At 36.1% G+C, this 25,719-nt stretch overlaps 3 protein-coding genes across 12 annotated transcripts in view; 2 read left to right on the top strand and 1 right to left on the bottom strand.

Moving 5' to 3' along the window:
* bun (TSC22 domain family member bunched) overlaps positions 1-25,719 on the top strand; it is a 104,217-nt gene that overhangs the window by 41,750 nt on the left and 36,748 nt on the right. Inside the window, exon 1 of one of the 10 annotated variants that reach the window (XM_017156596.3) lies at positions 12,739-12,986. The exons of 8 other annotated variants lie outside the window; for them this stretch is intronic. In XM_017156596.3, the coding sequence (XP_017012085.2) occupies positions 12,754-12,986 (233 nt within the window). In that variant the 5' untranslated portion in view covers positions 12,739-12,753. Of the gene's footprint in view, positions 1-12,738; positions 12,987-21,524; positions 21,734-25,719 lie in introns of those variants that run through there. One more of the 10 variants, XM_044395278.2, reaches the window with a different exon arrangement.
* LOC138912333 (uncharacterized) lies at positions 1,991-8,036 on the bottom strand. The gene is given in 3 exon segments (XM_070212914.1): positions 1,991-2,468; positions 2,512-2,716; positions 7,973-8,036. Coding segments are annotated over 3 exon segments (438 nt in total). The 3' UTR covers positions 1,991-2,299.
* On the top strand, positions 14,110-15,082 carry t-cup (tetleys-cup). Its single transcript, XM_017156600.3, has one exon. It carries the CDS (start codon positions 14,241-14,243, stop codon positions 14,943-14,945), a length of 705 nt encoding a protein of 234 aa, XP_017012089.2. The 5' UTR covers positions 14,110-14,240; the 3' UTR covers positions 14,946-15,082.

Raw genomic sequence — 25,719 nt, 5'->3', positions numbered from 1 at the left:
CAATAACTTTTCTTATTTTTATTTTATTTTGTAAAAATTAAATAAAATTTTAAACAAAAAAAAAGGCTATATTTAAACTTGTTACTCTACTCGTGCCCTCTATTGTTCTTTCATTTGCTAATTAAGTTCAACGACACTGCAAACACGCAGCCAAAAATACAAAAGAGAAAACTACCTTGTTTACTTACAAGCAGCCAAATAAAAAAAATTTAAAATAAATCAACGAAAAAAAGCTACAGATTGACTGCGCTGCTTTTTGTATGATTTAAAAATATATGCATAATTAATGGCTATGCTTTACGAAGTGCTCTTCTGTTTCATTCATTATTTACTCCAAAATGTTATTTTTAACGAGTGATGACGCTGAGTGGATATGGGCACTTCCAAAATGTCGCTCGGGACATTTGCACACCTTTAAAGTTGAAAAAAAATTGTAAAACAATGGATTTTAATTTTAATTATTGGCTTTTCTTTTCACTCTTCCCAAGCTCTATTTTTGGTAAAAATCTTGATTTTGTACCACTTTTAGTTTTTAAGATATCGGTAAAAAACTGCCGTATTCGCTCGGGACAAAAATAGAAGTGGATTTCGGGGAAGTTCATACAACACCAGAAATTAGCGAATTCTGATGGAATATTTTAATGCGATTTTTTTAGAATGTTGTTCAAACATGTCGCTTTGAAATGCTTTTGGTTTTACTCAAAAATTCTTTGCCGCTTATTTTTAATGCAGTTTCAACCACATTCGCTCGGGACATGTCGCTCGGGACATGTCGCTCGGGACATTTTTTCCGACTGTTTTGTAAAGCGGATTTATTTACCTCTATCTCTCAATTGCTGGATGTTTTGCTTTTAACTTAATAGTTTAGCATGTGAATGAAGCATTCAGTACAGAAAAATGTCACATATTAGCATTCCTATAGGATAAATTAACAACAGAAGACAAGTCCAAAAAATAACCAAAAAATAGCCAAAAACTGATTTTTGCGTATATTGGTCGGGTTTGTCATAAAAGTAATCAAACTATACTCCAAATTTGTAGTTAAGCTCAGTATCCAACTAATTAGAAACTAATATCGGGGCAAAATCATGTGGAAATATGTTTTATTCAAGTTTCAAGGTTTTTGGCTTGGTGGACTTTTTTTGGAAGTGCCCATATACAAACGCAGACCACACGTGTAATTGTCTTTACACTTATTACGTTTTTGTGACAAACTTTCACTCTTTAACGAGTAATTGTTGAGTGATATTTTAAATTGTGTGAACTTTAACGATGTCCTCGTGTGTATTTAAAAAGCTATAGCTAATAAGTAGCTAGATCTAGAAATAGATTTTTCTTTTAGTATTTTATGAGAATTGGTAATAATAATATTTGAGAAGTGGAAAATACTTACATTTGTGAATGAATTAGTTGAAGTCATGTCCCAAATTAACTCTTATCATCAACAGATACGAATCAAGTAGTAGATAACCAGACTTTGTATATATGACAGTTGGTCGGTTTCGAAAGACATTCGTTTATGGCACACAATAAAAGTGATAGATTGAAAATACTGATATGTGGAAGTTGTGCAATTCACGATTTGGGTAACTCAAGTTTGGGCAACACAGTACATATTTGGTTCATTAATTTAATAGATTTTTTGTCCAAAGCAACATTTAAATGTGTCTTCCTTAGTCATAGAAACAATCTATTGGTTTTTTATATTTTTTAATAAATTAACAGATTAATTATGTTGTTTATTTAAATACTTAACCTGCGATTTTTTAGCATATTATTTTTGAATCACCTCCTTTGTTTCCATATTGTTTGTAAGCAACAACTTGGCTTAGGGGCCGGCCAGTAGAGCGAATCCAAGTAGATTTAAACGCACAGAAAACTGGTTTATAATGCTAAATTAATAACAGTTAACAATGGAAATATAAGTATATATGCCAGTGAACCTTGCCCACCTCGAAAAAACCTTTGATTCTCTTATTATTTCTTCTAAGTTTATTTTTCAAGCTTAGAGCCTAATTAAAACTATAGACATATAAGGTACGATTTCTTACATAATACAATCCTTAAACTACATTTAAATCACATTACACTTCTTCTTCAGTGTGGTCAACAAACAAATAATGGGGGTAATAAAAAAAAAACACAAACAAATCAAAGCACATTTTAATAGGAATATTTGGGTGTCGCAAGAGGAATCTTTTGTTAATTTCTGATGATTATTTGGGCACACAGCCAGCTGATGATGTTTTGCAATTTGTGTGTGCCCATTTCGCTGTTTGTTTTTGCATTCTTCGAGCTACTAGAGTACAGTCATGGCGATGAACATGAGCAGTACGAGTATGAGCCAAGGGCAGATGAACATCAGGCAGGCGACTTCAAACATTTTGCTTTGGGACCTCTCCTCTTCTCTTCGATCTGCCAACTGTTGCTGCGATGTAGAACTCACTTCACAGAGCTCTTTGTTTTGGCTTTGGGTTTGGACTTGGACCTGCTGCCATAACAAACAGCAACGGCACTCGGTAAAAATCCAAAAAATTGTGGAAACACACACACAACAGGTACGACGTTCGCTGTCACACTGAGCCAGTCGAATTCGAACCTTTTTCCTCGTGTTTGTCGGCGATGTTGCTGATGGGCAGCGATGTGTTGCTGTTGCTGTCGTGCTGTTGCTGTTGCTGCTGCTGCTGCTGTCGTTCGTTTTCTTGTCGCTTCGGCTCTTTGTTTGGTTGTGCCGGTTTTTGGTCTCTCCTCTCTGTTTCTCTCTCTCTCTCTGGCGATTGTCTCTCCCGCTTTTTTTCCCGATCGGTTCAAGCTTTTGTTTGGCTTTGGCTATAGCTTACCTTTCGAGTTCCCCGAGTGCCTCGAAAAGCTTCTGACAATTGCATTTCAATTTCATTGACCCCACACCTCAGCGTTTTGATTTCCCTTCTACTGACTCGTAGTTTTCCATTTGACTTACTTTGTCTGAGAGGTGTTCTTATCATTTCCCCATAGGTTATCATGAATAACCTGGATTTTCTCAGGTGAGCTTTTGGTCTACCACGTGTTGTTGGCCTGGGTTGCCTGACAAAGTTGCAGATCAGAGTATAACCTAAAAAACTAGAACAAATTATAGTAATGTTTTTATGAGTACTTTGAAAATAAATATTTTGGAAATAAAAACAGCCGTTACTCCTTCTGATAAAAAGAAAATGTTGTACGCGTTAGAAAAGATAATATTTTTAACATTAAAGTTTAAAAATAAAATACATTTTGTAGGGTTACAGACAAAAATATTTATGAAACAATCATATTTTGTTTGGAGTTTTTAAATTTTGATAAAGTTATAATTTATTAATTAGAAGTGTTAGTGAAGTGGTTTTAAAATGTATAAGTCATTTGTATTAAAATACATTTTTTAAAGGTCTAAGAACTTTATAACTTTTTCTTCAAATCCTAAAAGTGTTAGGAAATGCAAGTCTTTTAAGTTTGTCTTTTTAAAATGAATAGCTATATTTTTTTCCTGCCAAGATTTTAGATTTTTTAACTTGGCAAAGCTCTATTTAAATAGATTAAGTAGCTCACATAAATCATAATTATACCATGACTTGGCTGATTCTAGCAATTAAAGCTTTACACTCAAGCTTTTCTGCTATGTTGTCGAAAAAAATACATAATTTAAGAGTGGAATTGATCGTGACCATCGAGGCGACCTTTTACAGAACTGGTCTGGGGAACTGCACCCATTGCCATGTGGAAAATTACGGGCAACCAGTTTTGTTTACTTTGGGATCTTTAAGTCCCAGACAGAGTCGATTATTGCTCTATGAAGTAGTTTTCAATATGTGCTTACCGCCATTAAAGCAATATAAAAAGTGTACAAAGCGAAGCATTCAAGCTTCGTCATCTAATCAGTTTTTCACCCTTCTCCGCATCTAATCTTATCAATCGTTGTTTACTTGAAAATGTCTTCAATAATGATTGATTTACCTTCAACTGCCTAATTGTGCTAAAAATATCAATGAACTGCATGACTGATAATAACCTACTTTAGAGATAAATTAATTTTTAATTTAATTCATTTTGAAATGAATATATTTAATGTTTCTTCTCTTTTATTTTCAGGTATGTACTCGTATATGACGATCTGTGCTTTTAGAATATTTCTGTAGTAAGTATAAATCGGTGCGTGGGATTTTTATATGCGTTTGATTTTATTTTTCTCGTCTATTAGTCAGAGCTAAATGTTTGGGTATTTAAGTTATTTTTACATAATACGATATGATTTATGGGCGTGCAACATACAATTTTATAGCCTATTTTAAGTGGTGCTCTATTAATTGGGGGTTGCCAACAAAATTTTGCTAAGTATGCTATTTAAAATAAAACAATCCAATTTTGGTTCGGTTATCTAAACAGAAAAATAATAAATAATTGATATATCGCTAATGAAATATATAATTTCGTAGCTGCAATATATTGCGTATACGCCGTGGTAACAAAATTTAAAGTGTTTATTTTCAAACGTTGTGCCTAGCATTAGACTAAAGCTTGAACATATTTCGTATACGCCTAGTTTCCAAGAAACTACCCTATTTTGTACTGTACAAATATTACGTATACGCCTAGTAGACCAACCATGTTTGGGCATTAATTCTTTTAGCTCATTTTCAACTCCCTTCTGGCAAAGGCTCTATTTAGCCCCATCAACTAAGAATCCTTAGATTTGATTGGGTTCCCTTTTTATGACAAGAATCAGTCTAAGTTTGTCCTTTTGTTCCCCTTTCGCCACTTAACTTCCACGCCTTGGAGGACGCACACGCACGGAAATTCAATTGTTTTCTTAGGATTCTGAGCTTTTCGTTGTGAGCATATATTCGCATAGCTGATTTTTATGCTTTGTTTATTCGAGTATATGTGGGTCATGCTCCACTTGTAATCAGAACAGCAGAAAAGAAGGGGATTGAATGGGACAGGATGGGACAACCCACATATAAGCAATTAATGTCGGGATGTCCTTAGAATGCCCCCTGAAAAACTAGCTATTCAGTACGGAAGCACAGGAAATTCCTTCAATTCCTCCAACGACATTGATTTACCTTGTCATTGAAATTCCTTTTGCTGGCATTTCATTCCTCCATGCGATATTATACATTTTGTGTGGTATTTCTTTGCCATTGCCTTTCCAGGAAGCCTTGAGGAAGGACCTTTCAAATGGTTTCGCCTCGTTGATAATTTATAAATTGGTGTAATTATTTTGGCCAGCGGAGGAGAACTTACAAAAAATGGGGACAGCTGAGAGGCACTTACCTCTCTCCATCTCTCTTTCTCTCTGGTTTTTTGGTCTATTGTGCAGGGTTCATTTCTGCACAGACACATGCAATCGCTGCCCATCTCTCTTCCACTTATTACAGATGATAACGATGAATTGATGTTTTTTTTTTGTTGTATTTTCTATATATATAGTTGGGCTAGCACGTTTTGTTGGCCAATTTGCGCAGGCGTGAGAAAACTGAGAGCCCCCAAACAGGAGCAGGTGTTATTTATGCTTCCCTCAAACCCATATGTATTCTATATTTATGTATACATCAACAGAGAAAGAGCAAGAGAGAGAGAGAGAGAGATGAAAGAAAGAAAGGGCCACTGCAGGCCGGAGCTAATTAGACGGCAACGAAATTCAAATTGGAAGGGAAAAACCAAAGGAAAATTCAGATACAAATTTTCTTTCGTCGAGAGCGGGAAATTCACTTTCTTTGCGAAAATTGTGGCTCTCACGTGGCTCTCTCTCTCTCCACTTTTCTGGCGAAAATGAACTCGCGCTTGCTCTCTTTCTGCATGGCTCTCTCTGTCTCTCTCGCTCATCTGCATGGCTGGGCGATGAACGCGCCACAAAAAGCTAGCAACAAAAAAAATCCTACCCTCAGTCAGTCAATCTACACTTTGGCTTCTTGCTAAACCAAACACAAAAACAAGCTGGCAAAATACAACATTTTCAAACGTTGAAAAAAACTTTAAAAATTTTCTAATCAAATTTAGTAAAAGTATTTACACAATTTTAGTCCGGATTTTATCGCTCGATTTCCTCCTCCGCTCTGCAGAAAAAGCCATTTTTCTGTGTCTTGTTTTTGTGGCAAACGCGGAAGTTTTCGCTGCTGTCGTCAGTCAGTCGTATTCGGACATCATCGCTGAGCGTTTGTGTGCGTTGAGTGTGCTTGGTGTGCGTAGTTTGTGTGTGTGTGCGTGGGGCTGCCACAAAATAAAATTTACAACAATTTCAAGTTGTATAGAAAAGAAAAAATAAAATTAAAATAAAACCAAATCCAAGTGTTTCAGTTGATTATATAAAATCAGCGAATAAAACGAATGAAAATTTGCATCTGGGCAATCAAAAAGTGAAAGAAAAGCGAGCTACCAAAAAGAAAAAATCTTTCATTCAAAACGCCTCGGTTGATTTGAATGTCTGCGTGTGTGTTCGTCTCTCTCTCTCCCGCTCTTACAATTCGCTCTCGCTCGCTCTTACTGCATAGATAATTTCTAGAATTTCGCGCCCATTTGTTATTTCTCTTTTTTTTTCGTACGCGATAAATTGCACAGAAAAATTTGTTAAAATTTTTATATCCAACACCAGTGACCAAAAAAGTTTCATTCATGGAAAACAAAAACAATTTAGAAATCGCTTTTAATAACGGAAATATTTTTATTAAAAGGTAATGTCACCCAATTCTAAATTCTAATTATTTGTGTTTGTATTGTTATTGTTAGTAAATTCGTTTCGGTTTATGATTTCATTGTGTTGACTACAACAAAATAAATGGCAAATTATCCAATTGAAAATATTCTTCACATCTGATCAACATTAAACGAACATCAAACATTTATGAGCATTTCCGACTAATTGTTTAAGATCATGGGCGGTTTTTCACAACCTAATTTGACTCTTGGGTGAGGCAAAAGCCTTGGGATTTGGGTATATAAAAAGTGGTCTTGACTAGGGAAAAGCCAGGTTACTACCAAGGTTCAAATATCAGTGAATAAAGTACCAATGTATACGAACAAATGTACTTTTTTTATGTCATGAACGGTTGGCATGCAACTGTTCGTTACGCATGACTCGTCTATTGTGGAAAATGAAAAATGATTAGATAGTTATAGTTACAGTTAGTAACAAAAAAAATGCAAGTGTTTAATTTCCATACATCAAATTTCTTCGTACCAATATAAATCACCGAAACTAAACTAAACTAAACCACTGCAAGCAAACAATATACATTATTTTATATAAATAATTTATTTTCCAAATTTATATTTGGTAAGAGATTAGTATTTAAAATATCTTCACTTGTTACTTAAAATAATCTTGGCGGAAACAGGCAATGGAAACTAAAGTCCTTCGGCCTGCCCTCAATTGTAACACAAAACCAATACCACTATTAGTCCTAAGCAGGACCTAGTGGAAAATTCAACCTTAAGAGAATCCCTAACATGCCATATTTACATTCTATAGATATATATTTCCCACTGGTTCACAACACTTCAAGTCAATACAGAAAAGGACAAGTCATTGAAAAGGCAAACATTTAATCGCCTTGACTGGCACTTTGCCTTCAATGTCACGGCGTCCTTAATGGGCCAATAAAAGTGTCCTTCTCCCCAAAGCCGAATGGCCATTAATCAGAAATCAATAAATAAGGGAAAAGGAACGGCAAATTCCCCTAGAAGTTAAGCGCAAAAAGTTTAATTGTGCAAACATGATTGAGGGCATTTCTACGAAAGACAACAAAATCATTGATTTTTCTCTATCTTATGCGGTTTTCCCCTTCTTGTTCTTGTTCTTGTGCTTTCCTTAAAGAATCATTGTTGTTCTTTTGCCCACACAGACCATTTGAGGTTGTCAGCTTATTTGTTGTGTTTGCTGTTGTGTGTTTCCCACGCATTGGCTTTGCTAAAACCATAGGAAAAGCACCACCCCCTCCTTTGATTACGTAACTCTTACTTGAAAGTTGATTTTCATTCATTTCCTTGACGTTTTTCGGTGGAATTCCCTTGAGTTTGGGCATAGTTTGCTTATCGTTCTGCCAGCCACAATGGCGTCACGTCAACGCTGCGAATACGTAATATTTTGACTGGTGACCTCAACAAAGGGAGGTGGAGGCTACAAGAACAAAAAAAAAACGATAATACACACCCCGAAAATATTATCAACTTCTATTTGGCGAGAGCGATCGTTTTCGCTTGAATGCAACTTTGCCAATTTTGGTTATTCCAACAAAAACAATTTATTTTCAGATCTTTTCATGCTGATAATTTGATTTAAACTGCTTAACATCATCATCAGTCGAATACGTCATATTCATTGTGTATAGCGATAGAACATCTGGCTGGTTTATTTAATCGACGATTGCCTATTAAGCGGATCGCATTTTGTGCATCTCTTTTTCGATTTCGAGTAAATGAATCTTGATGAACTCAGCTGGCTTAGTGCGGTTTTAGCCGGTTTTTTGTTCGGTTTTCTGCGATTTTAATGATCTAATATTAATGGTTCTTTTATGTATTTATTGATTTATGATAGAATGATAAATCAATCGAATTGAAATATCGTTAAAGGAATTGAGTGGGGAAATTACTTTTACGGAACCCAGTTGAGCACAAATTTTGATGAACTTTTGAATTAAGTCATCGGTATTTGATGATTTTTTGTGTGTTCGGAATTTTTTAAATTATTTGAGGTTTATTTGTATCTTCATATTATTTGGATATGAAAATATATTTTTTTGCTTGAGGGTATAAGTTCATAGCTGTTACTGGTGGAGTACAAGGGTTGATTGCATTAGTTAAAAATTGTGTATAAGCTCTGAGATGCTGGAAACTATTAAATCTATAAAATTCGGATAAAGCATGATGATTCTTAAACTTCTTACGCCCCTACGCCTCTGTACACCCACAATTAGCACAATTTGAAAAGTGGAAAAGTTTAATGTGGTTAAAAATTCTATTCAAATATAAATTATTAAATAGGAACTATAAGCATACCCTGTACCAAAGTCATGTTCAGTGCAACCTTTTCAAAAATTGACCATGTGACCCAACAGAATGAAACCATTATTTTATAAGTACCATAAAAAGCCAACTTAATATCAACCCACGACTTTTTTATACCCCACCCATAAAAGTGAAAATTTATGGACCGAATGCAAAGCTATTTTGTAGATGCAAAGCCCTCGGACTTCTTAAATGCAGCTTACGTGATGAAATCGTTTTGAAAATGTTGACGTCCTTGGCAGCATTTGGCGCCAATTGTCAGTCGCTCAGTTGCTGAGTTGCAACTGGAGATGCCATAAAGTCAAGCAAAGTTCGGGGGAACTATAACATTTTATCATAAAAATCCAGGGGGGAGTAGTGCAATGTGGGGTTCAGAACATTGCGAAGCATCCGCCACGACCCACATTTGCACCCACACAATGACATGAGCATTTTATGCATTGTATCTGTGTAAATGTATCTGAGGCTGCTGCCGATTGTGGGCTGTATCTGTGTGAGCGCCCGCTATCTGAATCAGCATCTGTATCTGTGCGAAGCAGTTGCAACAAAGAACCGAACTAAACTCAAATAACAACATGTTCAGGTTTCGTATTTTTCTGTTGGCCCATTCACAGGCAGATAGCTCGAAGAGGGGGCGAGAACAGAACAGAGCAGAACACCCACCCACCCCTCGTTTGCTTCACATGGTGCAATTTTCAGGTCAAGGTCAGGCCTGCTGGTGTGCAACTGTATGTGTGCTGCTTTTGTGGCAAAAACGATTTCGTTATATATTTTTTCTCTTGTTTCCAAAGCAAGTAATGCGCTTTTCGAAAGTTGACGAGTCCTTCGCCCGATCCTTGTCCCTACTTGTTTTCTTTTTCTGTTTTGTTTTCCGCAGCTCAATGACGCGTACACACACACACTTAAAGAGACCCGCTCACAGATACTTTGCATAATTCCGCTTTACACTGCGTGAGTTGCGCTTAAATCCGCACTAAGAGTTGGGAACACGGAGGCTAGCCAAAGGAGATTTTGACTCCTTGCTGACATTGTTCTATGATGTGCATAAATTTCACGCTCAAATGATTTTTATTGAGCGCTTGGCAGGACACGTTATTTATTTATGGAGATATTTTTTGGAATGGGGAAATATAAGTCTTTTAGAGATTTTCATAGCTTTTCTCAAAGTTCGAATGGGTATACCTATTCTAGATTTTTTTTATGTTTCTGTTAACATTTCGAATATGATCTAATATAAAAACCATCATATCATAAAACTACTAAATTTTAATGAAATGTTTTCGGAAGAAGTTCTTTAACTTATATTTCTGCCTTGTTTTTCGTCCCCAAGCCCATTTAATATTCCCCAGTCCTGAGCCTGATGAACTAGGCCTCCCATTACGGTAATCTACCGTTGCTTCGGCACATTCCATCTGATGTATCAAAGCTCACTGGCCCCCCAGCACGTGCTCAGTGAAATACAAAAAAAATCCTTGCCAAACATCCATTCAACCATTGTGTTGACTACCTCAGAAATTATGCCCTTACAATGGAACTCAAACATTAGACTTGCAGTTCATTTTCATACACAGATTTTATTTTCTTGTTTCGCGCTGTGTTTTGTTTTCTTGTGTTGTGTTCCATTATGAAAACGTTTTCAAGGCAAAATGGTTTTTTTTGTGTTGTTTCATGCTGGGCGCCGTGTGTCAGTTTCAATTGAGTGGGGGATGTGAATGGGAATGTGAACAAGTTCTTTGGCAGAGCGACTCAAGGTTTTCCACCAACTCTTTAGATGAAAATACTTGGCACGGGGTTGCCCCAAACCCGACCTCTCTTAGAAGTGTGGACCCTTGACAAAAAAAAGTACTTGGACCGCCTCTTTTGGTACGTGACTGGTCGACTCGTGTTGTGTGGGCATAGGGAAGTCAAAGTCAGGGTCGGGTAACATCATCGTTAGGGACTCAGTACTTGACTGTATTAAAATAACCTAAACGTATGATATTGTAAAAAAATATATAAATAATTCTGTCGAGTACCTTCTAACCTTGGTTCTCTCGTTTCGGGTGATTAAAAATGCTAATTAATGTGTGTAGCACATAAATTTTAGTCACATTTTTTTGGGGATTTCTCTGTTTTTGTAATGGTTCTCTGGGGAGGCATCTCTCGTCTTTCATTATGGCTGGAATGTCTCTACTTTTTGCTTATCGCATCTTAAACAAGTTGTTGGACAGTTGTTGACACACAAGTGCCTCCAGCCGGAGCTGTCATATTTCTAGCCGCACTGTCAACTAGCTGTCACCAGGCGCCATTTGTTGCACCCACGAAGGCTGAGGGGAGATGGAAAAAAAAAGGAAAACCGGCGACCCAGTGCCTGACTAACTTTTGCTTCAGAGACATATTACATTTTTGTACCACTTGACAGGCGGTCGGAGCAATATCTATCACTAAACAAAACGGTGGCACACGCTCTCCATTTGCAACTAAAAATTGTCTTGCAAATCAGGAGATCGTATTTCCGACATTACTCTTCAGGTCATATTATTCTTGACACTGTCGGGGAAATAATTGAAACACAAGAGACCTTTAAAATGTGTAGGTGTGCTAAAAAGAATATAGAAGGGCGCCACAGACATCACTTAAATTTGGAAATCACTTGTTAAGGGGTTTAGGTATGCAACCATATATTTTGAACACAGAAGTCTGTTGGATTCATTCCACACGTTTAGACCGTTTATAAATGTTTCTTTAAACCCTATTGATTTATTTTAAAGGCATTTTATCAGGTTTCAGAAGGTGATATTAACAATCTTTGCGGATTTAAAATTCTAAAAAAAAATCATATTTTCAAGAATTACACATGAAATGTACTTGTTCTGTTGGGATATAAAATTAATAAAGAAATGTAATACCTAAGTTACTATATATAAACAGAAATTCAGTAGTCAAAAATATTGAGTAACTCACCCAATTGTTTCTGTTACTGCATCTCGCATGCTCCCCCATCCGTTTCACGTGTGTTATGTAAGCGATGTTCATCTCTCGTTTGTACGAGTGTTTTTTTTTTTTTGTTGTTGTGCGAGGCATGCAACAAAATGCCTGGTGGCATGTCAGTGCTCTGTGAATGTTAATTAAATACTTTACTCCATGCTGTAACTTCGCTTTTAATGATGACACATGCAAAACACCCACACAATCACCACACACAAAAACACGCACACCACAATACTCGACAAATTACTGCTGAAACTGAAATTAATGGAAATTGGCAAAGTTTCAAATGAAAGCAAAATACAATTTGCCAATTGCTTTTGTGATTTGAATTTTTGTTTTTCAGTTTATAGAGTTCAAACTATTTAATTTACGGAGAAGAAATCCTCGTATATCCTCATGTGTTTAAAGCTTCAAATTATAACTTAAAAAGTTCCTACAAATTAACAAAGTACCAAAATTGTATATAGTTTAAATATTTTATTCGAAAAAATAAAATTTTACATTTAAGTAATGATTTAAAATTTATGAACTTCATTTTGAAGCCCTTCTATAATTATATTCAAATGGTTTTGTATTTACATTTATTGGTCAATTTAATTTAAATTTAATTCAAATTTGGCTTCAGGCAAGACATTAAAAGTGCGCTACTAAAACCGCACAACTGACTTTGATCAAACAAAAACGAAAATTGCTAAAGCGACAAAGCAACAACAATAATTGCATGAGCATAAGTGTTGCCAGCATGGCGGCAACAGTAACAACAAAATGGCGGCGTTAGCCAACAAAATGGCTGCCAATATGGCGACGACCAGCAGCAACGGCAACAAAATCGGCGACAGCGAAACCACGCTGCAGCAACAACAAATGCATCACCAACAACAGCAGCAGCAACAACAAAACGCCAATCTAATGCCCGCTGCAGTTATTCATCCCGAATATTTACTCAATAATGATCGCGGTTTATTTAAAGTTTATTGTTTTATCAAAGATTTCATCGGGTAAGTAAATAAGATCTAACAGGTTACAAAACACAAGCCAATTTATTATGAAAAATACTATTTTTTGTATTTAGTTAAATTGTGAATTGTTAGAAGGGAATGTGATAGTTTTATTTTAAAAAGAAAAAATACAATGAACTTTTATATTATTTTTAAAGCATAATCTTAATTATGTTTACTCATTTTTAACAAAATAAACAAAATGCTGATTAAAGAATTAAAATGGCTAGATTATTTGTTATCAAACAAAAACAGCCTTCAAGCATTTCGTACACTGAAAGAAATAAGATTCGGTCCAAGATTATTAGTAAGGTAATTTTTTCTTTTCTTACATATGCATAATTTTTTTATTTTTTAAATTAAATCAAAGTAGAAAATATTTAAAGACTGTTTTACGCTCAGATTAAAACTAATTAACACAAATAAAAGTCGAGCATTTCTTTATCCAATATAACTACTTATGCTGCATTAAACTTTTATTTTGAAGCTAGTGTAAATTATGATTAACACCTGAATGTTCGGAGTTCATAATTTGTTTATTTTTCTTTCCAATTTACCTGATTTCTGTTTTTTTTCAGACTACACCCTGTATCAGAATTTTTGTTTTAGGTTTATATTTGTATGCCGGCGCTTATCGTTTTTCATGACACACACACACAGATACTTTTGAAATTCCGGGTGTGTTTGTGCCTTTATTTGTTCATATAATTCATATTGAATCAACTGATAATATAAGAAAACTTTTCAACCTGCTTTTGTGCTGACTGCCTGACTATGGGGGCTGTGCTCCAATTTCTGTGCTCCTGATACACTTGCTGACATTATCACCTGCCCTGCCTGGCACCGCAAATGATATGGCAGCGAGTCTCCGAATACTTGATAACAGCCAGCTACTTGATATTTCCCAAGGCAACGGCAGAACAGCCAAATTAACTTTTGTTACCCCTCTAAATATTGACAGATAAAATTTAAAAAGCGGGTACAAAACTATTCTTTTTTACTTAAATTAGCTGAAGATTTAGGAAAATTACAAAAAGGTAGTTTTGTTAATTTTGAATATGCATCGAGAATTCTATACATGAATTCCCCCTAAGTTGGCCTTGAGATAACTATTTTAGAAAACTGGCTCACAAACAATTTTCAAACTTACAACACTCGTGGAGGAAATGTTAGAAAACAACTGTGTTGATAAATAAATTCAGAATTTAATTTAGTACCATTTCGGCCAAATAAAAGGAATTATCGAATAACAATATGAATGAAGAGCTAGCAGACTTGGGCTGTATGGTCAGCATTGTGTTGACCTTCTGTGCGGCTGTCTTGGGATATTTATACGTCTATCACTATCAACTGAGAACTGGTAAACGCAGTCAGCTGCTGGATGTTACCAGGTTGTCTGCTACCGATCTGCCTGATTTACCACCAATAAAACTGACCCTGGATCAGTTGTTGGGTTTCGATGGGACTCGAAGTGATGGAAGAATACTGGTGGCGCTGAGAGGAAAGATATACGACGTGTCCAGTGATTTTCCAGAATTTGGATTGAATGGCACCCTGTCTCATGTGGCTGGCAGGGATTTCACTTATTATCTCACGACGATAATGGAAATGCACAACTCAGAGGTCAACTATGTGGATCGTTGGGAGGACATTCTGGAGACGAATTACTCTCGTGTCGGCATTGTAATCGATGACCTGGGCAATCCTCTAATCGAAACATTTGGGAACACGGATTATCAAAATACTGAAATAGTCGAGGAGGATCAGAAGGAAATGGTGGAAGCAGAAAGTATCGGTGCAACTGATTCGGCTACTATTATCTCAAATGTGAAATTGAACAAGACACTGAATGGCTCATTCCTAACAGCCGAAAGTTTGCCATCGGATTCAATACCACAAAAATATTTTGAGGAACCCAATTCAGATCTCATTATTACCGCGGAAATATCTGATTGTTAATAATCAAAATGAAGACTTGACTAAGGCTATTTATTTTTATTTTTTTTGAGTATATAAATATTTGAAATTATATAAAGATGACTTTAAATTTCGTAATAAAGTTGGTGGCCCTAAAAGTATTGGGTTATATATTATTATTTTTCCCGTGTCATTCCTGAATTTCCCATTTCTTGATTTTTCTTTAAATTATATTTACAATTTCCTGATAAAACAATTTTCATTAGAAAACTGTTTTATATGTGTTTTCCCCAACTATACCCGATTAAATGGAACCGCTTTAATTTTCTCGAAAAATTTCGTTAGCCCACATTTGAGTATTCATTAAAATTCCTAGAAATCTATCATCTAAACAGCCTCCCTTAAGCCACTTCACCTCTGTCCTTTGATTCTTTGACTTGACGTTAAGTGCCAAATTAGGCAGAGTGTTTCAATTATAAGGCCGAACCTATTTAATGTTTGACTCATCCTCGAGCTGACCACCTGCCAACAGCCTGACAAAAGAATATTCTGATTCGAGAAAAGGGCGGCAGAATTGTATAAGTATATTCAAATTTTCGCCATCAACACCCACTCGGCTGGTGGCACACATCGCACAGCTATTGCCAAAATTGGCTAACCGCGAAAATTGATGCTATTTTTCTTCTCGTTTTGTTGGTAGTCGCGCTGCCATTTGGCCAACAAATTACACACGTGTGACGTCTTTTGGCAGAAAGCTAGCTCTTTAAAATTGCTGAAATTTATTTTTACAGATACCCATGCATTTAAATTGTTGCTGTACCTGATTACGACAATTAATTAAAGCAACAACGCTGGTTTTTCTCCTCTTCTTTTATTTTATTTTCATCTACATTGTCGCCGGCAACAACGACGACGACTTTTTGCGTCGTTGTCGAATTGACAGCGCTTTCAATCAGTTTAAAATTAATTATTTGCCTAGGCATAAGTACTTGAAATTGATTGGAATTGGATTACAGTTAATTAATTGATATTTATTTTTGCATTTTCTTTGCAGGTAAGCGTTTCCATTTCAACTCACCGCAAAAGACAGTAAGTTAAATGGGGTGGGATAATTGTAGCAGAGGGATAATTAAGCAGAGGAACGTGAACCGATTAATAATTCAGAGCAGGGTTTTGAATGAAAAAACTGAAAAGAGGAGGGGTTCAACCGGCATTTAACAACCATGGAATAGAATTTATAAAAGATACATGGTCGCAGGACCGATAGAAATCTATAATTTTATATAAAAATCAATAAGGCAAAGCCGTAAGAGGTTCCGACGACAGTTTATAATTAATAAATCTATCTACAGATATTTCCCCTACAACCGTAATTATTTATCAATCCAAACATTGGCTCCATTAACTTTGTGTGAAATTTCCCTGACTAATCCACTCGACAGCTCTTCATACATTCAGTCTGTATTTGGTATTTGCACAACCTAATATGGTTCCATAAGAACTGCCCTGTATATGGTCGAGTTGGAGTTTTGCTTCAAGTATTGACTGTTAATTAAAAAACGCCAGTCAAATATTGATTTTGTGCTGCTGTAAGTGCTGTAAAAACAGTGTCCAAGTCAGGGGAACGTAACTGAAACACCTGGCTAACGACAGCAGAAAAAAGGTTTACTTATAAAAAAATATCTTTAAAATTGTTAATGAGGACTGAATTCCCATTTAATTTTTTTGAAATCAATGGCTTAAATATTTGAGTACATTTCAAAATATATTTTCCTTTTGAAATATTTATAATGAAGTTGTGCAAAAAATATGCGGAAGTATTTCCTGTATCCGAAATCATCTTATATTACCCAGAACTGACTAACGGTCTATATATAGAAAATGACTGAACAATACCTAACATACCGGGCTTATCGCTCGACCATATAGATTATCATAGCGGCGATAAGAAATGAGTTCCTTGATGAGAAGGTTCAACTGACAGCTGCCCAGTCCCAATGACTTTCAACCAATTGCAATTAAACGCCAATTAAACATCATGTGTACGACTGTTACCGCCCATATATACACACGTCTTTAAAGAAATATATGAATAGGTGGTGGCGGAAAGCAGCGCAGAAATATACCAAGCATAAATTCGCCTTAGCTGCAAACTATTTTTGCCGCTTTAACGTTTGCACAACTCTAATGAGCCAATAAATTCACATTACGTATACGCGCAGGTGGCCAGCTGCTGTAATTTGCTTAAATCAGAAAGCAAAACTGAATCGTTTGCATTTTCTTTTGCTTCTCTTTTCTTCTCTGACTTTTCTTTCACTCAGGCGCGGCCTGTTGTTGGCTATAAATTTCACGCTAACTCAACACTTGTCGCATCGCAACCTCTTTCCTCTAATTTTCTTGATTTTCCCTGCAATTTGCCCCATGCCTTTTGAAATCTAATTCAATTCTCTATTCATAATTTTCCATTAAATCGGCTTGCAGTCAGATGATCATATAGAGAACATTCGATAAGTTCTAGGGACATCATGTGCCCGTGCCCAGGCTTTATGTATTTGCCTAGATTTTTCGCCTTTTCATATTTATTTGGTTAGACTTGGCTAGTCGAGTGGCTTATAATCAAAATGCACACGCTTTTCCTGTCAATTGATAGCTATTGTTTGATTTTTATGACGTCAGTGAATAGTTGAAATGGAATTTGTTGAGGTAGTATAATTGGAATGATTGCAAAATATTAATTTTTCAATCAAAAGTATAGTCCCCCAGATAATAACATTCTCCTAAATTTGTAGCTTTAATTTAACAGTTTTTGAGAATAGTGATCATATATTATGGCGGTCACTTCAATGCAAACTGAGCGCTATCGACTTTACTTCGTTTCCTTTCCCAAAGCCTATGATTAATTGATTTTGTGATTTTGTTTCTTATCAGTATCATTTACATATTGGCTTTATTTTCTTAAGACCAACCTGGACTTTAAATTTTAATACCGGTTAAGACCTATTTATTGACGGGAAGATAAAGCCGTCTTGATCACAAGATAATGTTTGTTCAACGGCGGCGGATCTTTTAGAACACAATTAATAAAATTAGAACTACATTTTAAAGTAAAACAAGAAAGGAAGCTACCTTCGGCCAGCCGAAGCTTATATACCCTTGTAGATAAAGTAATGCTCACTCGGTGCAGTTCCAGGGATTTATATTTTGTTTATACATAAGTAGTAAAGAATCAAAACGCCTACTTCCTACAAAGTTACAATGAAGATATAGTGGTCCGATCCGGCTCGCTCCGACATATGTACTACCTGCAACAGAAAGAAGACTTTCTGGAAAGTTTCATCGAGATGGCTTTAAAACTGAGAGACTAGTTCGCATAGAAACGGACAGACGGACAGACGGACAGACGGACAGACAGACAGACGGACAGACGGACAGACGGACATGGCTAGATAGACTCGGCTATTAGTGCTGATCCAGAATATATATACTTTATGTGGTCGGAAACGTCTCCTTCACTGCGTTGCAAACATCTGACTGAAATTATAATACCCTCTACAAGGGTATAAAAATGGTACAAAAATATTTATTTAAAATGTAAATGCATAAATATGGAAAAAGATTGTTGAAAAATCCTTTTAATTTCTAATGGGTGTCCTCTCAATCGTTGAACAGTTGAACCAAGGCAGATGGATTTAAACGAGAGATTTGCATACCGGCATCCTCGTCCGCAATATAATCGCCGATTGATTGATGGTGATGATGATTGAGTTTGAATCAGCTTCCAGGGTTTTATTTTTCGTCGAATCCCTATGAAAAAGTAACACCCACAACTGTTTCCCTCCCAATATTTCTACCTCTTTTTCGTTCTCAGCTTTTCCCGCTCCACCTGTCAGTCAATGCTAATTATCAGACTGCGATTAGATAGACTTCTTTTTGATAAGGGCCACACGACGGTTCTTCGATGTAATCTACTCTGTTTTTTCGCTTGTCGCGTCTCATTTTTGTCGACTTTTTTTTTCTCGTTATCGTTCATCGGCGTCGGTGCTTTTGCTCCAAAAAAAAAAATACAATAAAATAAAAAATAGCTTCGGCTCCGGTCGTGTGTGTAAATTTTGTTTCTCGCCTATTATTCGGCGCTGTCGTCGCCGTCGTCTTCCCAAACTAAAGAGAGGAGAAACGCAGAAAAAATGTATTTTTGAAAATAATTTTATTGCTGCCGTCGAGCGCAGCCACCACTGTCGACGTCGCTGGTCGTTTTTGGATATTGTGTAAAATTCAGTTTTTGGTTCGAATTCAGTAAACAAAAACTTGTCGCCGGCGTGAGACGCAAAACGCGAACATAAGCTAGTTTTACCAACAACAAAGATTTACAAACGGAAAATTAACAAAAAGTAAAAACCAAAAAGTGTTTGTTTAAACAATTTGCTATAATTTAAGTAGCAGATCTCTATCCATCCCGTCCGTCTGTCGCTATTTGTATCTTACGGATACGCGTCGAGTGATGACGTGCGTTAATTGTTGCTGCTGTTTTTTTTTGTTGCCGATGTCGATGTCTCGGTACCCTGACCTTGTTACTGACTGATTGTGAATTCTTTGCTTATTTATCTACGATTTTTCTTTGGGCCCTCTATATACTTACAGTTGAGATACAAATCTATCTATGTACTTGGCGATCGCACGCACAATTTATCTAAATCGAATTCGGCTAAAAATAGGCCGCGAGCGAAAACAAAATGAGGGAAAACGGCAAAAACAAATTGTGGAATACATTTTGGGCGGTTCAAAAGTTTTGCTTACAATTGTTTTTCTTGGTGGGAGATCGCTTAATTTGTATTCACATTCGAATAGAGCTAGAAATAGTCAGAGTCCGGAGAAAAATAAAAATTAAATATACAAAAAAGTAAATATTTAAACGGATATAATTGTGCAAGTGCAGTGAAGCTAAAGTGTAATGTTTATTTAGAGTATTTTCTCTCCAAAAGAATATTTAACATATTTAAAACTAATTTTTTGTTACCAAGATTCTTTGAGCTTATTAAATTAAAAGTAATATAAATGCTAGGATCAACCTGTTTTCTAAAAAAAATTGGCTCTATTTATTTTCGATCCCAAAAATGCATTTAATTTAAATTACTACAGAACTAAAGTTTCAAGACAGTATTTTCAAAATACACAGCAGAATCACGTTTTGACATTTCGTACACAAATTCCTCGTGTATCACAGGCGTCTCCTCAGCTAGGCAAACATTAAATTTGTCTGCAATTTCAACTTTGTATCTCTCGCATGCTCGTGTGCGGCTGCTGTGCGTATCCTAATAGATAAATTTAATTGGTTAATATTTATTTTTAGTCAAGACTTGATTAATTGCCAGCCAAGAGGAGGAGTTCTCCCGGTGCTCCGTTCGGGGAATTCTCCACCAGCTCGGCGTTGTACCGCCGCTGTATTCCCTCATATTAGTTTTTGCTATTTGGCACGCGCAACCAGTTCCAGACAGCGCTTAACAATTTATCAGAGAGAAATACTGAAACACAGAAAAATAAAGCGGCGACAAAAACAATGTATGCAAAATATATAAATAAAATTATAAATACAATTGGCCAACGTATTGGGAGCTCTTGGCTGTGTGGTTGTTACTGTTTTTGTCCAAGTTGAAGTGCATGTTTCTCTCGGTTTCTCTCTAGACGGCTCTCACTCTCGGTCGCGAGAAAAATAAAATTAATGCAAAATTCGAAAATTCAAAGCAATTTTTGTTTTTAGTTGTCGCTCGACCGGCTACACAATTCGTTTGCTGTTTCTCCTTTCTTCGCCTGATTGAATAATAATTAAATACTCAATATTTCTGCCTGTATTATTTTTATGTAACAGCAGAAAAGAAAAAAAAAAAGGGTCACCCTGCCAAAAGCGCTAATTTATTATCCCAAAAATAAATAAACTCAAAGTGAAAGAGTAAATATTTTCGATAGCCAACCAATAAATTGTACTAAACATCAAATTGATTTAAAAACAAGAGAGAACGCTATAGTCGGGTTGTTGTCCCGACTATCTAATACCCGTCACTCAGCTAAAGGGAGTGCGAACGCTGTGTCGGGTTGGTGTCCCGACTAATAATCGTAACTCAGCTAAAGGGAGTGCGAGGGAGATAGATATATAATTTTTGATTGCGTATAACTTTTTAATGAATGGTCCGATTTAAAAAATGTCTTCTACATTTCGATAGGTATAAATATACACAACAAAATTGCATTTATACTTCTCGGAAATCTTTAAAGATGTGGGCGCAGGACCCATTTTAAAATCGTTAGTGGGCGATTGTGGGCGTTAGAGGGGGCGTGGCGCTCGGCTAAAATAAACTTGCGCTGCGTAGGAAGCCAAAGAATATGTGCGGAAAATCTCAACCTTCTAGCTTTTGTAGTTTCTGAGATCTCAGCGTTCATACAGACGGACAGACGGACAGACGGACAGACGGACAGACGGACAGACGGACATGGCTAGATCGACTCGGCTAGTGACCCTGATCAAGAATATATATACTTTATGGGGTCGGAAACGCTTTCTTCTAGCTGTTACATACTTTTGCACGAATCTAGTATACCCTTTTACTCTACGAGTAACGGGTATAACAAATAATACGTGAAAAACAAAAGCGGAAAAAACCCACAAAGTGTGAGAAAATGCTGAAATATCCGCGAACCACCTCGTCGACCTCGTCGGGTTACTTTGATGATGATGAGGCCATGATTAATCCCTATCAAACTCCGCCAGCTTCGCCGCAATCTGTGCCCCAGTATCTGCAGCGTCACATGGTGCGAATGTTCAGCACTGAAGTCGATAAGTAAGTCCTCCCCGCAAAGCCCTCCATTATGGCGTAACTTTATTTGATAGCAGCCTACTGGGTTTTATTCTAATATCCTATTTTATGATAATTGCAAAATGGAAAATAAGCAGCTTGTTATACTTAGATAATATATAAAAAATATTTGTAAAAATTTACAAAGTACTAAGTATTGTCTTTTAAATAGATTTTTTTAATAGCAAGCCTTTATCTAACTAGGTATTTCTTAATGTATATGGATTGCTATGGAGAACTTATATCGCAAATAATAAAGCGTAATAAATAATTTCAAATTTTAAATACTAATAAAATAATAATCAAATCCTAGATCCTCCAGAACCCAAATTATTTATCCTTTCTTCCATTGACTTGAAAGACTTCTAGTAAGGGGAAAATTCATGAGAAACCACAATTTAAATTTTAAATGAAAACTACATGCCTCTTGGGCTATTTATTAGATTTATGCCTACTTCTAGTTTTTCCCGACTCTACGATTTATAAATATGGATATGAAGCTCTGGAATCAGTTATTTATAGTACTTACATAAGTGAATATAAATGGTAGAATTATATAAATTTTGCACGACAACATTTTTTAACGTTTGTGAATTCCTAAAACACTAATTAAAATATTGAAAGCAAGCGCGCGCTTAAAGCAAATTATTATTAACAAAGGCAATAATTCTACAGTAAACTGAAACAAGTCGTTATTTCCCGCATTGCATTTTTTTATTGCAAAATAGTTATTTACTGACTTAACTGCGACTGGCTTCAAAAAAGTGAAACAGAAAAAATGCTTAAAATGCCAATTTTTGATGTGCACAAAGATTGTGATTAATTAATGCACAAAAATCAATTCTAAATAAAATCAACGGTGAGGAAGCGGCAGAAAAAAAATCGTTGCATTTTATATATCCGCCTTTTGCTGCTGTTTTTTTTTATAAAAAACTTTTTGCCCTTTTCTCATTGCTTTCTTCCCCTTTCGGTTTCTCCCTCCGTTTTCTCTGCTTTGTGATTGTGGGTGGTTTTTGTTTATTTTAACAGCCACGGGCGCACATGTGCCTTGTCTCACCCATTCTGTCGTTTTATTTTTTTCAGCACAAAGAAGTTCATTTGTTTGACCATTTATCGCATTTATCACTCATTGCATTTCTAATTACAAAATGCGCTTTGTAGTGTGCCGTATATAGTGGGCTAATCGTTTTATTTTTTGCCGGATGTCGTATCATTATAATGGTCTAAAAGTAGCGGTGTAAATTGTAAGGTTAACATCAAGACCTACATCTATGCCTTAATATTATAATTTTAAATAGATTTTCATATGATTTAAAACAACAGCTAGAAGATTTAATTACTAAATCCAGATTCGGTTTGTAGGGTAATATTAAAATAGGTACGTTTAAGAAAGCAATTTAAAAATTTAATCATTGATTAACGATGCGATTTTGCAATGCAATACATTTTAAGGCATGACGTCATAGTCTTTATTTTGAGCTGTCTCAGCAATCATTTATATTAAATATCATTACAACGATTGACTTTCGACCGATTCTGACGCAAATTTGCGCTGCTTCTTTATTCCTTTGTGTTGCTGCCCTTAGAATAGAATTGTTATCTCTTTGGAGCTTCTTTACAAAAAAAAACCTTGGCGATAAGGGATTGGGATCTGCTAATGAGCACAAGGTTTTTTATAATCTGTATATAGTCTGTATCTAATAAGGTATGTCCTTTATATTAAGTAATCGTCATTGGCTTTACCTATTACGAAATAAACATATTGTAGTTTTGTGTTGAATTGTTGTAGTATTGTATGCATTGTGTTAAAGAACCTTCTATTTTTATACCCGTTACTCGTAGAGTAAAAGGGTATATTAGATTCGTGCAAAAGTATGTAACAGGTAGAAGGAAGCGTTTCCGACCCTATAAACTATATATATTCTTGATCAGGATCACTAGCCGAGTCGATCTAGCCATGTCCGTCTGTCCGTCTGTCTGTCTGTATGAAGGCTGAGATCTCGGAAACTATAAAAGCTAGAGGATTGACATTTTGCATGCAGATTCTAGGACTTCCTACGCATCGCTTATATACGATTTTAAAAATTTCAATATTTCGGAAAAGTAAAAATGCAGTTTTATTGTGTTTATGAATACCTATCGAAATGTAGAAGAAATTTTTTAAATCGGACCATTCGTTAAAAAGTTACGGCGGATCAAAGTTTTTATCTTCATCTCCTTCGCTCTCCCTTTAGCTGAGTAACGGGTATCTGATAGTCGGGGCACCCGACTATAGCGTTCTCTCTTGTTTTGTCTTGAGCATGCCACTTTCCTTATACTGGATGTTCGAGTAAAATACTTTTTTAATCTTCAAAACACAATCTTCACTGAACGAACTACTTCACTTCCCTTTCTCGGTTAACCTGGGCACACGCAATCTCAATTTGTCTGTTCTGGTTTTACCTTTTGTGTGCCACGTTTTTGAGTTTTCCCCCTCTCATAACACTTTTTAATTCACGCCTACAACTGAACAATGAGCAGTAATTAGGCAAAACTTTTCTTAGTTGTTTTGTTTTTCTGCTTTTTATCAACGAACTGCCTTGAACTCGCATAAGCACAAAAATATCAACAAAAAGCTTTCCGAAATCTTGAAAAGCCTAGACAGACGAACTAAGAACTTCAGCAACAATAATATCAAGAGGCAAAAGGGCTTATGCCACGCCCATTTCAGACCAACTACAAAGGCAGAAAAATAAAGTTTTTGTGTCTTTTTTTGTGTCAACGACTGAAAAGGTAAATGCACCTCAAAAGGTCGTGTGGGACCTTTGACCTTTTCGTGCCCAGCAGCGCTTATAACTGTGATATATGTATGCGGTGAAGGCGATGAGGGCGGTAGAGTTTTTCAAGTGGAAAAGCGGCGTGAAAGCGGCAACACATGTTCTTTATTGCGGGAAAAGCTTTTCAGGGTTCGAATCGTTCTTCTTCGAACTTATCACAGGGAATTGACAAACAACTTATTTATATCGCGATATCGATTGGGTATATTTATAATTACGAAAAGAACAACATTTATTGGCATTTTCGGTATGAGAAGGAGCTTTCAATGAAGAACCTTTTTGGGGGAGAAAAGTAAAAATGGTCTTGTTAAAAAATACGAAAGAAGTACAGCTAAGTCCAATACTCTTTGGGAATTATTGAAAAGAAGCAGGTATAATACACTTTTAAGAGAAATTAGTTTAAAACAAGAGAGAACGCTATAGTCGGGTTGGTGTCCCGACTATCTAATACCCGTCACTCAGCTAAAGGGAGTGCGAACGCTGTGTCGGGTTGGTGTCCCGACTAATAATCGTAACTCAGCTAAAGGGAGTGCGAGGGAGATAGATATAGAAATTTTGATTGCGTATAACTTTTTAATGAATAGTCCGATTTAAAAAGTGTCTTCTACATTTCGATAGGTATAAACATACACAACAAAATTGCATTTATACTTATCGGAAATCTTTAAGGATGTGGGCGCAGGACCCATTTTAAAATCGTTAGTGGGCGATTGTGGGCGTTAGAGGGGGCGTGGCGCTCGGCTAAAATAAACTTGCGCTGCGTAGGAAGCCAAAGAATATGTGTGGGAAATCTCAACCTTCTAGCTTTTGTAGTTTCCGAGATCTCAGCGTTCATACAGACAGACAGACGGACAGACGGACAGACAGACGGACAGACGGACAGACGGACAGACGGACATGGCTAGATCGACTCGGCTAGTGACCCTGATCAAGAATATATATACTTTATGGGGTCGGAAACGCTTCCTTCTAGCTGTTACATACTTTTGCACGAATCTAGTATACCCTTTTACTCTACGAGTAACGGGTATAATTATTAAAACCTTTTTTAATTATTATTAATTAAAAAATAGCATTTAAAAAAATAAAAGAAGAGTTATCTTGCCGGTGGCAATCTTTAATTAAAAAACAAGAGAGAACGTTATAGGCGGGTGC

This window comes from Drosophila takahashii, chromosome 2L (genome assembly GCF_030179915.1).
Source record: "Drosophila takahashii strain IR98-3 E-12201 chromosome 2L, DtakHiC1v2, whole genome shotgun sequence".
In the NCBI taxonomy this organism is placed as follows: Eukaryota; Metazoa; Arthropoda; class Insecta; order Diptera; family Drosophilidae; genus Drosophila; species Drosophila takahashii.
The sequence above is the reverse complement of the archived record's forward strand: the minus strand, read 5'-3'. Positions and strand labels throughout refer to the sequence as shown.